Here is a 13,765-nt window from a genome sequence, read left to right on the forward strand (position 1 = left end):
TGGATCTTCCCCGCAACAACAAACAGTAACAACAACAACAACACCAACAAGCACCGAACACCGACGTTCACCTCCACCGCCGTCTCAACACCAGGAACCTCCAAAAATTCACGGAACAACTTGAACCCTACAAAAACCGCCAACATGAACCGCCTCTTCGGCACCTCCTCCAAACCCACCGCTCCCAAACCGACCCTCACAACCGCCATCTCCTCCCTCGACACGCGCCTCTCCTCCATCGACGTCAAGCTCGCCTCCCTCACCGCCGAGCTATCCGGGTACCAATCCAAGCTGGCCAAGATGCGCGACGGGCCCGGCAAGACGGCGCTCAAGCAAAAAGCGCTCAAGGTGCTGCGGCAGCGCAAGCAGTACGAGGCGCAGCGCGACCAGATCCAGTCGCAGGTGTGGAACATGGAGCAGGCGCAGACGATGCAGGATAACCTCAAGAACACCATGGTGACGATTGACGCGCTCAAGACGACCAACAAGCAGCTCAAAAAGGAGTATGGCAAGGTGGATATCGACAAGATTGAGCGGTTGCAGGACGAGATGGCGGATTTGTTGGATGTCGGAAATGAGATCCAGGAGTCATTGGCGAGGAGCTATGAGGTGCCTGAGGATGTGGATGAGGACGAGTTGGATGCGGAGCTGGAGGCGTTGGGGCAGGAGGTGGAGTTGGAAAGGGAGATGTATGGTGGGATGGAGGCGGGAGCGGTGCCGAGTTTTATGCAGGATGAGGTGCCCGAGTTTGTGGATGAGGAGCCCAAGGTGGGAGGGAAGGTTAAGGAGGTTGCTGGTTAGGAGGGGAGGCTGGTGGTGATAAGGGACATATATATGATGGGAAGGGCTGGGTTAGACCGCTTTGGGGACCTAGTTTTGAGAGTTCGACAAGTTGCTTTGGGATTGGAGTTACGGCTTGATGATTTCAGGTTGAAGCTGAGGGAGGGCATGCATTTGCAGATGGTTCGGTTGAACCATATCGTTGTTATACCAATCGGAAAGGCGGCATTACAGTCAAGCGGTGTTTTCTTTCCATTGTTTTTACCCGAAGGTTGTGTCGCCGAGTTGTAGAATAGTCGCCATTTTCTCGTTGCGAAACTTGTAGGCATACAGAACATCACAGAGACGAGCGTGGAAAGAGACAGGGAACGACACATCCATTGAGCGTATACTCTGTCATGGTCTATAATTATCCATGATAGAACGGCCAACGCACAACTACCGTCCAGTTTGTCAACAATACCTGATAACAATGATGCGCATTCGCAAAATTAGGTAACAAGACTCCTTGCCATGATCTTGGGATCTGGCACTAACCATCCAACGCCTGTGCTCCCTCCATACAATCTGTACTACCAAACTGGACCAAATCTGACAATGATGTCCCGTTCTAAACAGCTGAGTACCACCATAAACACTAAGAGAAACTTGCCCACTAAAACACATTCACATTACTGCACCGTGTCAAAGAACCGACTAGCCTCCTCCAACTCCTTGTCGCCGTTACAGAAATCCCACCCGACGATGTAACTGGTTTGACTACAACAGATAATCCTCCGGGCATCGTACTGCAACTTGAACACCCTGGGCGCATTTTCTTCAGCCGGTGCTACGGGGATATGCGGATGATGACGCCCACCTGCCATAGGCGGGAGTTGAGGCTGTTGCGCAGGCGCTGCTATGACAGCATCCGCTGGAGCAACTGGAACCGGCACCTGTGGTAGCGAGGCTTGCGAGATGACAGGCTGGCCTGCCGCTGCTCCTGCCACCAGTGCTGCTGCCGCCGCCGTTGCCGTTGCCGTACCGGTCCCAATGACGCCGTTACTGCCAGCAGCAACGGCAGCGTTAGCAGCCATGGCATTCTCTTGATTACTTCGAGCCCGACCGTGGTTCCACTGATTCTGAATATGAGCCCCCGTCCATGCAGTTCGCAACTGAGCCCGCAAGTTCGGGTCCGACTGCCGGTTGAGCGCTCGGTCCACCATGTGACGCAGAGAAATAATCTCGGGGCGAGCCTGAAGAAGATTTCTAAAAGCTGTTGGGCCGCTTTGGACAGCGCCGTGTACCATCTGCTCGTATTCAAGCAGGATAGCTGGGTCCACTGTCTCAGGCGCCCTTCCAGCCAGGGGCCCAGGAGGAGCACTTGCAGTCCGCGAGGAGCCAGCAGCTGCATGAGGGTTTGTAGGTGCGGGCATGCTCGCTGCAGCCAACCCAGAACGCATGCTCGGATGCAGCGGGATCCTGCCAGGCACATCGGGCGGCCCGTCGTCTCGTCTCGAAGCCGCTTCAGCAGCCTGTTCATGTCTGAGGTGATGCTGTGGCCGCCATACACCCTCCAAATCCCTCCTCCAGATGATAATGGTGGTGTCGTAGCTTCCACTAACGATACGACCAAACCTGCCGCCGCCGCCGCCAGGCGGTAGCTTGGCTCCAGTCGCGCAAACGTCCTGCGGTCTGCTAGAGCCGGCGTTGGTCTTGCGGCGTGTCCTCGGATTGTCGTTTTCGTCAATCTCGCCTGCTTCCACGGCCTTGTAATAAGCCTGGTCGACCTCCTTGGCTTTGATCAGGTCTTCCTCTACGCTGTACGGATGGTCGCCAAACCCAGCCTGCACTGTCCGCACCAGCGCTGTGTGGCCCTTCAGAGTGGTCACCTCCAGACCCGTCTGGCAATCAAAAATCTTGACTTCGTTGTCACTGCTACCGCTGACAATACGTCGGCCATCATACTGTACACAGGCTATGCCCTTGTGGTGTCCTATGATGGTACGTTGGACGTCTTGGGTGGGCCAGTCCCATACCTTAATGTATCGGTCGCCACTGGCCGAAACGATTTCTCGTTCGTGAATCTGCACTGCATTGACAGCCGCGCTATGGCCAACGAGGGTGCCAATCATGGTCCACGGCGGTATTACAGGCGCGTCCTCAATACTCGGGGGGATGTCGTAGCCTACATTGACAGTTGTACCGACCTGGTCGAAGGGATAGCCTAGATCGCCATGACGAAGCGGCCTTCGGTTGAAGACCTTGATGGTTTTGTCCTTGGAGCATGTTACCAGGATGCGCTTGTCAAACTTGACGTTGAGAACGGATTCTTGGTGGGCGTGGCGGAGCACCTCAATGATTTCTCCAGTGGAAAAGCGCCAGATGATAACATCAGAATCGGAGCTGCCAGAAACGATTATGTCCTCGTCGGGGCTAGAGTCGAACTGAAGACAGAGCACGGAGCGACGGTGACCCTTGAGCGTCCGCAAACAACGCCTGCTCTTCATGTCCCATACCTTGATGGTGAGATCCCTGCTGCCACTGACAAGAAACTGGGGGTTATACTGAATACTGTAGATGCATTCGCGGTGGCCCTCCTCAGGATAGTTTGGGTGGGGAAGCTGGAAGTTTGTGTATTTTCCGTGCTCCCAGTTGGCCTCGAGTCGTCGGCGCATGGTATACAGGTACTTCCAGTCAATCTTGTATCGGCGGTCGTTAGCATCCCACCACCACAGAGTCGTCTTTTGCAACGTGCCAGGAAGAATGGAGGTTCTGTGAGACATGCTGTCTCTGTAACGAGTGGTAGCCGACTGCTGCGGCGGTGGGCTCGTGGCCCGTCCCTTTCCCTTGTCCACTCGACTTGCTCTCCCGTTGACCTCGCCGTGTTCACTCATCCGCGAGCGGGATACACCGCAACCACTACCACCACCAAAGATACTCGAGCCCGCCATGTCAATATCACAAGGCTCATCAGCGGGCAACACTTTGGTATCCTCATCAGCGGGCAACATGGGGGGTGATGCTTTGGCAATGGCCCTCCTCTTGTGAACATGTCCGTCTTCTTCGGGCCGGTATTGCTCTAAATGGCTGGGGGTGGGTATGGGAGTCTGGTTCATCTTTTCCTCGGCGGCATGGATCTCGTCCATTAGCGCCTTGAAGCCCTCCATGTAGTACAGATGCTGCCACAGCTTTCGATCCATGGCAAGCTCGTACCAGACTCGGCAGGCACGGGCGACATTGATGAGAGAGATGGGGTCGAGGTACCCCAGAATCTTTAGGCATATTTCGGCTGGGAGATAGCGCACAAAGTCGATGTACAGTCGGGGATAGAGTTGTGTTTCGACGATTTGAGAGATAACGCTCGTGGGGAGATCGTTGAGGAGTGCCATGGCGAGTTCTAGGAGAGAAGCGCAACAGGTCAGTTGGATTCGTTTTTGGATGATTTGGATGAAAACTGAAACAAAACCAAAAAAAAAAAAAAAAAAAAAAAAAAAAAAAACAGGGGAAAAGGAGGGCCAACCAGTCTTGTTTTCCATGGAGAGGCCCGAGATATGTTGGATCAGCCAGGGTGGAATGTCTGAGGCTTGGCGCGACGATGGATGGGCGCAAGGAGAGGCGTCGCGGGATTTGAGGCAGGAGGAATTGGCCTGGGTGTTCAGAGGGTCTTCCGAGTAGCCTTCATCGGGCTGGATGTGCTGTTGGTTTCGTGGAGGAAAGCCGGCCATGTTGTATTCCAACAGCAGAGAGAGGTCTGGATCCTATCGAAGATGGAAGAGCGGAGAAGGTCGAAGCTGAAAGAGGGTCGCGAGGAGGATTACCTGACTAGGTAGTAGGCTGGGCGCGCAGCGGGCATGCGACGGGCACTGGCAGCAGTAAGTGGGCAGCGGCCGGTGAGAAAGGAGGGTAAGGTAGCACTTGGGGATGGCGATGAGAGACCTGACTGGGCTGGGCTGGACCTTTGTGGATTGGGGGGTTCTTGTCCTTGTCGCGGCCGGGGAAAGCTCCGTTGAATGGGGGGGGGGGGGCCTGGTTGATGATCAGGGCCTCTCTAGTTGGTCTAGTCTATTGTCGCCGCTCTTGACTGGCTCTTTGACTAGGTAATAATGCATAGGGCTACCTAAAACCTACACTAGACGATGCGATGGAGATGACGGGACAGATCGATGGTGGGCGGCGGGAAGGTGAGCGGGTTCAGGTGTCAGTCCAGCTGTGAGGTGTCGTTGGCTTGGAGTTGTTGGCTGTCATGTAATGTCAGACGGGCCTCTTCTCCGCTGCCAAGTGGAGGCCAGGATTGCGTTCTGCAGGTGATGTTGATGACTACCTACCTACAGTATGTACTAGTTCAGCCCACTTTTGACCTCAATTTAGAGAAGCGCAATCAGATGCGAATTAGAGCCACCTAAGCGCAATTGACTGCTGGTGTCCAAATGAAGTGGGAGAGCAGGACGATAGAGAAGTGTGTTAGTGGTTGGTGAGCAATAAAATCGGGCCGGCCTGGACCTGAGAGAACTGCCCGAAGGAAATGAAGGACAGCTGCTGCCGCCAGCAAGAAAGGAAGCAATGCTGCTGAATGGATCATCAGATCACTGCAGGTTCGACATCAGCTTCAGCCGTTCTCCCGACATGGGTCATGCACGAGACAGATGAATGCACTGCAGTGGCGTCTGGGGGTCACTTGAAGCTACAAATCTCAGGGTTCGGGTTACATGTGGACAAGACAAACCAATTGCAACACTGAATGCACGCTGAAATGACAAACCAGGGATCCTTGAAAGTTGGTTGGTGGAGCAGTTCCCTTTGCCCCGCTACCTATCCGACATCCATACTTTATGGCGGAGAAGTGGGTCCAGAGCCCAGCCAGCACGACGTCCATCCAATTCTTGATGGAAGAATTGATTTCCTCTTCCTCCCCTTCTGCCCGTTTTCCTTGTGATTGTTTACTTGTACCCAAACGGGAAAAAAGCCCCTGAGCTTCTTGTACAGGTGGGTCCTCGAGAGTCAAGGGCTGATGGTTTTTGTCTACAGCCTACCTTCTACCTCTAGCAAGATTTTATACACCTTCTGCCGCCATACGACGCCATCCCCATCTCACAACTTACTCTTCTCATTCAACAACCCATAAACCCTCGGCCCACTTTCCAAGAGACTGCCATCAATCTCGTCCACACTCCTCACCCCCATCACATTCATCAGAATGTCAAAATCCGCCAACAGACTCCTCAACACATGCCTCACACCTTCCTCCCCCATGATCGCCAACCCCCAAATCCACAGTCTCCCAATAAACACAAACTTGGCTCCCAGCGCCAGCGCTTTCATTACATCCGCCGCTCCTCTCACCCCGCTATCAAACATGACCGTAAACCCCCTCCTCTCCCCAACTGCCTTGACAATGCTCTCCAGGGCATCCAAACTGCCCACCGCCCCATCCACCTGTCTTCCCGCATGGTTACTCACCACCACGCCCTCAAACCCCAAATCCGCCGCCTTTTTGGCGTCGTTCACGCTTTGAATTCCCTTGATCAAAAAGGGTTTATCTTTCCCGGCAATCTCCTGCCACTTCTCGCGCGCCCAAACGGCCTTGTCCCACGACCACGCCCGGCCATGCCAGATGGTGTCGATCCACATACTCGCTGCCTTCACGGCGTCTTTCTGGGGGTCAACCCCGGCCTCGGCCATTCTCTTTTGAAAGACGGGGTCCGTGAAACCCAGTTCTCCGCCGATGCCGCGGTAGAAAGCATAGTTGCTCGTTGCGACATCATCGTGTCGCCACCCTAGCTGCGACGTGTCCGTGGTCAGCATACACGCCTGGAAGCCGGACTCGTGCGCCCGCTTGAGCAAGCTCAGGGTCAACTCGTCGTCGTGAGGCATGTAGAGCTGGAAAAACCGGGGCGCTTCGGGAACTTTTTTCGAGTTTTCATGCCCACCTTCCCCTTCCACATCCACATCCACATCTAGATTCTCATTGGCCTTGAACCGGTTGGCCCTCCCCTCTTCGTTCGCCTTGCCGACGTCCTCAATAGGAAAACTCCCCGCCGTACTCAAACTATACACCAGCCCCAGCTCACCCGCCGCCTTGGCAACCGCCAGCTCTCCCTGATCGTGGTAAATCTTGTTGATTCCCACGGGCGCGATGCCAAAGGGGGCTGAGACCTCCCATTTCCCGTCAAAGAGAGAGGTGCGCGTGGACCGCTCGTTGGTGTCGACTAGTTGTCTCGGCACGAGCTTGTGCCGGAAGAAGGCTTGTCGGTTGGCGAGGTGGGTGTGGGAGAGTCCGGCGTTGGAGGAGGCGTAGAGCCAGCCGTTTTGCGAGAGTTTGCGGGAGGCGAGGCGTTCGAGGACGTCTGGGTCTGTTTAGAGGAGGGGAGGGCGAGGGTTAGTTACCGGCCGGCCATCGAGGTTGGTTGATGAGAGAGGTAGGTGAATAATTAAGAAAACAAGGAAAGACGTACGGGTGTTAAAAGGCGGCAGTTCCCGATCGTTGTATCTCCAAAACATATTCCGCTGGTAGAGGCCCCATTGGGGAGTGTCGCGGTTCTTGATGTGGGGGGATTTGGCGTCCATCTTGACTTTGCAATTGAGGGATGAGTGGTGACCCAGTCACAGTGAGTAAAGGTGATGTTTGTTGGCAAGTAAGAGAAATACTACCTAAGACTTTGAAGATTTGAACTATCTTGGCTCGAGCCAAACCAAAAAAATGTCGTGGCTTAAGGTACTGCAGGAGTTAAAGACAAGTTTTGTACGTGCCGCACCTGTCCAACATTTGACATGACCGGGCCGTAGCCGCAGACAGCAAATGTAGATCCATTAATCGGCTGCACAGAGTCGTGACGTCAAGAAGTCGTCATGTACCTGATTATCATCTGAACAGCGCATTGCGACTGCATACCTACCGTAATCTGGTGGAACTTGTGGGTTTGGTTTGTGCGCCGAGGGGAAAACTTCATTCGTGGCTGTCGATGGTCGGGGCCGATTCGGTTAATGTGGTCGACGTGGTCGGCCCGAAGACGTCGACGGAAGAATTATTGATGTCGACGACTTTCGTGTCGATTACTCCCTTGCAGAATATTTGCGATTATTACCGCCCGCAAAATATGAAGGAGATGTGAAGCATACATCAATCATCACGCAACATTCTCATGGAAGAAAAGCAAATTATGCTAAAATACCCATCTGAATGGCTGCAGCCAAGGTATCGAAGACATCCACAACCACCGGTCAGAAGACCGCTACAGCCTGCCATTACAATGCCATTGGTATTCTTCAAGTCCGTCAAAGATCAAGTGTCATAAGCGCATAAATTCAATAACAAAAATTCCCTCCTGGTATCCAAAAACTAACAGAAAAGGCCGCCATAAAGCTTAAATCCAAGTATCCTGATCCTCCTTATTACTGACGACCACTCTCACCCTTCAAGACTGTATCCAGAACATCACTGACGTCGTTATCCTTTCCACAATGTTGGCACTTGTGAAACACCGGCTTGTGAGTGCGCTGTTCCTTATCAGAACCCTCACTCACGCCCTTGTGAGTTGAACGAGCAGCCCAAGCCCCACTGGCTGCCGCCAGCGCAAGGTTTTTGTCGGAGCGCGGAGCCGTGGTCTTAGGCTCAGCGAGCTTCTCAGCACCCGAATGTCCCGGGGCGGAAGCGGTATGAGCAGCCGGCATCTCTTCCGGGCTCATATGCTTAGCCACAGCAGGCTGAGCAGCAGCGGAACCATAAGTATGGCCAGTAGACTCGGGGATGCTATTGATCTTCTCCGCCCCAGAATGTCCAGGCGCAGAAGCAGTATAGGCGTCCGGCATCACCATAGGACTCATGTGCTTGGCACGCATAGGCTCCGTGGCCGCAGGGGCGACAGCGGGACCGGATCCGGCACCGGAGTTGCGCCCAGGAACCGAGGTGGTATAGGCGTCAGGCATCACTTCGGGGGACATGAATTGCTGGGGAGGCTCGGCCGAGAGAACGGGCTTGTATTGGTCTTGGGTGCGTCTGGCGGTGGTGTGGTGCATGGGTGTGGCAGCTGCGGTATCCTGGTTCTTATGGTGCTCAGCGGGCGAAAGGGCGGCAATAGGCCGCGACTCAGCCGGGGGAAGGCTGTGCTGGTTGGCACCGGACTTGGAAGTCAAAGTGTTCATGGCGCTCTGCTCGTGCACCTCATCTTTCACATCCTTCATGGCCTTGTCACGGTTTTCGTGCATGGCAGCAACGTTGACACCGGTGGCAGTGCCGGAGGCGAGGGTCCCGTACATGCCGTCCTTGTCCTGGTGGTCGGCGTGGATGACGGGCTCAGACGAGCGAGAGCTATGGCGGGAATGGCGGGGAGAAATCTTGACGCCTGAGGGGGTACCGGATGAGAGGACATTGTAAAGACCTTCCTCAGAATCACTCCCACCGGCGGCGGGAGCGTTGCGCTTGACGCCCTCGGAGGCACGGCGAGCGGAGGGCTGGGAAGTGGCACCGGCCATGACGCCGGAGGGAGTGCCACTAGCAAGATGCTTGTAGTTGCCTGGCTTCTGGGTAGTGCGAGGCTGATCCTCGGAACGGGCACGGCCTACATTCGCAGTGTCCATCGCGACGCCTGAAGGAGTTCCCGTGTGGAGGTGGTTGTAGTTGCCAGGCTCATTGGTAGTCTTCGCATGCTTGCCGTCATGACCATGGGTGGACATGGGTTGAACACCAGAGGGGGTTCCGGACATCAAGGCGTTGTAGCCGGGTTCCTGGGCGGTGTTCCTGGCAAGATTCTCATTCGGCTTCACCCCGGAAGGATTAGTGCTAGAGTCAGCAGGAGGCTGTCTCGGGTTTTCAGTGTGATACAAGCCGCCCGAAGTTACAGCACCGGTACCAGCAGCAGCGGGGGCACCTACACCACTGGCGGCGTGGGAGACGTCCTGCTCAGGATGAATGGTCTCCTTGTCATCGTGAGCAGAAGCATACTTGGCCGCACCAATGCCACCAGCGACTCCAGCAAGAGTGGCGCCAGCCATGCCAGCGTGGGCCGTGTTGCTGTGGTGGTGAATGTTGTGATCTGCGGCGACGGGGATCTTGCTGGCAGGGGCATTTTCACGCTGAGCCTGGGAAAGGCCGTGGGAAGGGGCGCCAGTAGATGCAGCGCCTACTGCAGGAACATGGGGGATCGCGCTCTGAGCGTCACTGGGGTTCCGACGGTGGGAAACAGCCCCAGGAGCAGCAGCCTCGGAAGCCCTGCGCTTCATGTTCTGGTCCAGTTCGGTGGGCTGGTTGGTGGCGTCCTTGTCGTCCTTCCTGTGGTGGTGGGCAAGACCGTAGCCAGCAGCAGCTCCAGTGCCGGCCAAAGCAGCATCCTTCTTCAACTTGCTGTGGCTTTTATCCTTGGGAGACTTGGGGGGCTCAGTGGCGGTGGTGTTCTCTTCCTTGTCGTCCTTGTGGCGGTGGAAGATACCGAGAAGACCACGGTGCTTCTTCTCGCCCTTGGAGGAGCCCTCACTGCTATTGCTTCCAGCAGGCGATGGCTGCTTCGCCAGTCTGTTCTCAGCGGCAGGCTGCTGGACGTTTACGCCATGGGCAGTGTGACGGGTCGCGGGCTTTTGCAAGTTCTCCGGGGTGGTGCCCCAAACATTGAGAGTATCTTCGCCAAGGGGTTTCTCCTCCTCCTTGTGTTTCACTTTCTCCAACGTGGTGCCAGAGATGGGGATGACGCCGGCCTCGTTGAGTTCCTGGCTCTTTCTTCTGTGACTGACAGCGGCAGCATGACGAGGATAGTTGCGAGCAGGATGGTCCAGATTCTCGGGGACGGTATCCCATTCCTTGGCAAGGGTGTCCTCTCCTAGGTTTTTCTGGGCGTTTCTGTCCTTAATCTCGCGAAGCTCATCATCCTGGTGCTTTTTGGCCAGATGGGAGGCGGCGGCACCCGCACCAAGACCAGCAGCGCCCGCAACAAACGCATCCTTGTGGCGCGAATGGTGCTGATTGGGAGACGACCCAGCATCGTCCTTGGCCATAGCGACGTCAGCAGTGGTCGCGTGCTTGGAAGTCAAGGGAAAAGCGCGTTGGGCCTTGACGTCACTGTTCTGGGCGTTGGAGCCAGCAGATGTAGTGCTGTCCTTCCGGTAGCTACCATGAGCGTGAGCATCAAAGACATTGTCGTTAGCGGTGCTGCCAACACGTTCCTTTCTCTTAACAGCCGACTCGGCGAGGAGCTTAGCATCATCTGCTGCAGCAAGCTCAGGCAGGAAGCCAGGAGCAATGTCCTTGCGATCCGTGCCTGTCACCGTTCCAGCGTCAGGAGCACCAGTGGGCACCTGAGAGAAGCTGTTAGAAGCCCACGCCTTGTCCTCGGGGACAGCAGCCAATGGCGCATCAAAGACGGCCTCAGTGCTGTTAATAGTAGCTGCGCTGACATGGTCATTCTCAGGAATATTCAACTTGAGGTTATCATTAATGTGGTTGCTGTCCTCCAGGTGACGCTTGCTCTCCTCGTCGCTGCTTCCATGGCCCGCGACAGTGTTGTAAACGCCACCACTTGGAACGTCAGTACCGAGGCCCGTAACGTGTAACCTGTTGTCAGAGTCTTCTGCTGACCTATGAGGTAGGTGGTGGTGCTCATCATGATCATCCCGAGCACTGCCATGACCGGTGACCGTGTTGTAAATACCGCCTTGGGAGGCCTTGGGAAGATCTCCCCAGTAAGGAGCAGTACCGCTGGTGTGGCTAGTGCGTGAGGTGGCGTCGTCGTTGCTGGACTTGTCGCGGATGTTCGAAGGCTGCTCGTCGGCGGCGCCTTGGCTGGACGTAGCCACGTTCGCGCGGCGTGCCTCGGGATGGGAGTCAACCTCGGGGTGGGAGCCGACTTCATGGACCCCCTGTTTGGAAGCTTGACGAGCGTCAACTTCGCGGAAGCCCTGCTCCTTGGCGACGGTCGGAACAGGCGTGGAAAAAGTATATTCTTGCTGGTCTCCAAGGGCGGCCTCTCCGTCGGTGTTCTCCATGGGGAGGGTGCGCTGCGGGGCTTGGGAGACACGCGGGTGCTGGGAGTTGAATATGGTCGGACCGCTGTCATGGTTGTAGAAGCCGCCACCGACGGCTTCGCCAGAATAGTCACGGTTGAAGTGTCTCTGGCTGATGTTAGCCTCGTTTCCGATGGGTTGGGACTCGATGTTGCCGAGGCGGGCGTCGGAAAAGTTATGGGAGCGGGGGTCGGTGGACTTGTGAAGCTTGTTTCGTTGGTCGTGGCTTTGGATGTAGCTCTGGTTCTGCGGCGCCAGGCCCTGCTCGTTGGGGGTGGCCGGGTTAGAGTCGGGGTAGGTGCCCGGAAGATGGTCACGGTGTGTGGTAGCCATCTTGTGTTTGTATTATCGAGGAGTCGTAGGTAGATAGCGTAGTAATAGGGTGATGTATTAGGTAGCTTGATAATGGGAGATGTGGTATTGGTAAGGTACGAAGCAGATGAGACAAGACAAAACACAAGCCAATTGATATCCCTGCGCTAATGATCTAGGCACAAGCAGGCTCACAGAACGTTTGGGGGGATGGATGTAGAAAAAGAAAGGAAAAAAAAATATCGTGATTGGCGTCAAGATGTGCGGTATATGGGAGATGGGGATGGGATGACAGACGGGAAGTGATCAATTAAAGAGGAGGGAAACCAAGAAGATGTCTGAGAGTAGAAACAGTCCTCCCCCAGGGCAATAAGTAGGTACCGACGCTACCATGGATGCCAATGGGTGCAATGCGGTCCTGACGTGCAGCAGCGTCATACTTTCCATGCTTCCACATCCATCCCTTCGTTTCAAGGAACATATAAGGAAGGGGTCCTCACAAGTGAGCATCCGGAATACCCAAATTCCCATGAGCCGGGCTGTCCGCTTCATGGTAAGGCTATGACCTCAGTGGACCCCAGCTTTTCCCAAATAGAGGGCTCAGCTGGCTGATGAGGTCACTGGATCCAGCGCTTGTTGACATCATCGCCGAGATGTCCGTGCAAACAAAACGGTTGAGACCATTTCCCAATCGGGGTGAGTTGGAGGCCTTGGGCCAACCAGATGCGCCAGAATTCATGAACAAAGCGGGAGATCAACCGGTTATCCAGTTTCAATAACGTGTGGAAATGGGGGGGCACTGGAAACTGTGTGCTTTGTTTGTTGTTGTGGAAGAGTGAAGAAGCGCTTGATTTGTTGAGAGGAGAAAAGATGTGGGCCGGGTTGGCTGGAGGAAAAGGAGAATAAATTGCGTCAGTGGTGTCGAATCACGTTGCTGTGATTGGTTCAGATGCGCGACTTACACGGCACTCAGCTTGCGCGGTTAGTGTACAAACACTGAACTGTGCGCACGAACGGATCCTCCGAGCTCCAGTCCCCTGGTGGCAGAAAAGAGACAAACAGAGCTTAACATGGCAACTTGAGCGGCGGGTGCATGCTCCCATTACTTAATCCCATGCTCCCTTACTTTGGAAAAGGACCTCAGAGCGCTTTACCGATTTTTCAATTGAGTTTAAACTCTTCTCTCACATTCGGAAACCAGGTTTTGGTTCTGCCAAATCATAGTGTCCCGTTGATCAATTGTACATTGGTTAGCATCTGTTAAGCCATGTTCTGTCGGCATTCGACGGAATGACCGTACAGTTCAGCTGTGTCCAAATAACACGGCCCCAAACAATGCACGTGAAGCCAGGCAACACCGGCAGAGCCGGCTAGTATAGTACTATTCCAACAGTGCCTTATCTTGGCAGTCATACCTAGAAAGGGCTTGGAAAATGTTGATCTCTGCCAAGGAAAACTTCCACTCCAACTTCAGGAGGGGATAAACCAATCATTCATCCGTCACTTCAACATCACACAAAGAAGAAGTTACCTGGAAAGGGAAAAAAAAAAAAAAAAAAAAAAAAAAAAAAAAGGACGGGGCGATCGGCAGCGCGGCGTTGGGTGGATATGTCAGTCACGCATGTCCAAAAGTTGCGAGCGGAATCATGTTGTGAGTGATCAACTTTCTCATTTCAGAGGTTGTCTTGTAAACATTAGGTAAGAA

At 54.7% G+C, this 13,765-nt stretch overlaps 3 protein-coding genes across 3 annotated transcripts; all 3 read right to left on the reverse strand.

Moving 5' to 3' along the window:
- Nucleotides 1–596: 596 nt before the first annotated feature.
- NEUTE1DRAFT_147873 (F-box/WD-40 repeat-containing protein) lies at nt 597–4,487 on the reverse strand (the record flags this gene model as incomplete). The annotated part of the gene is made up of 2 exons (XM_009854867.1): nt 597–4,159; nt 4,283–4,487. The coding sequence occupies 2 exons, from the start codon at nt 4,485–4,487 to the stop codon at nt 1,452–1,454; spliced, it is 2,913 nt and encodes a 970-aa protein (XP_009853169.1).
- A 1,273-nt stretch (nt 4,488–5,760) lies between these two features.
- Nucleotides 5,761–7,421, reverse strand: NEUTE1DRAFT_66860 (uncharacterized protein; the record flags this gene model as incomplete). The annotated part of the gene is made up of 2 exons (XM_009854868.1): nt 5,761–7,112; nt 7,215–7,421. 2 exons carry the CDS (start codon nt 7,324–7,326, stop codon nt 5,851–5,853), a joined length of 1,374 nt encoding a protein of 457 aa, XP_009853170.1.
- A 730-nt stretch (nt 7,422–8,151) lies between these two features.
- NEUTE1DRAFT_111874 (uncharacterized protein) lies at nt 8,152–12,081 on the reverse strand (the record flags this gene model as incomplete). The annotated part of the gene is made up of 1 exon (XM_009854869.1): nt 8,152–12,081. One exon carries the CDS (start codon nt 12,079–12,081, stop codon nt 8,152–8,154), a length of 3,930 nt encoding a protein of 1,309 aa, XP_009853171.1.
- Between the last annotated feature and the right edge of the window lie 1,684 nt (nt 12,082–13,765).

Source organism: Neurospora tetrasperma (genome assembly GCF_000213175.1).
Source record: "Neurospora tetrasperma FGSC 2508 unplaced genomic scaffold NEUTE1scaffold_5, whole genome shotgun sequence".
NCBI classification, from domain to species: domain Eukaryota; kingdom Fungi; phylum Ascomycota; class Sordariomycetes; order Sordariales; family Sordariaceae; genus Neurospora; species Neurospora tetrasperma.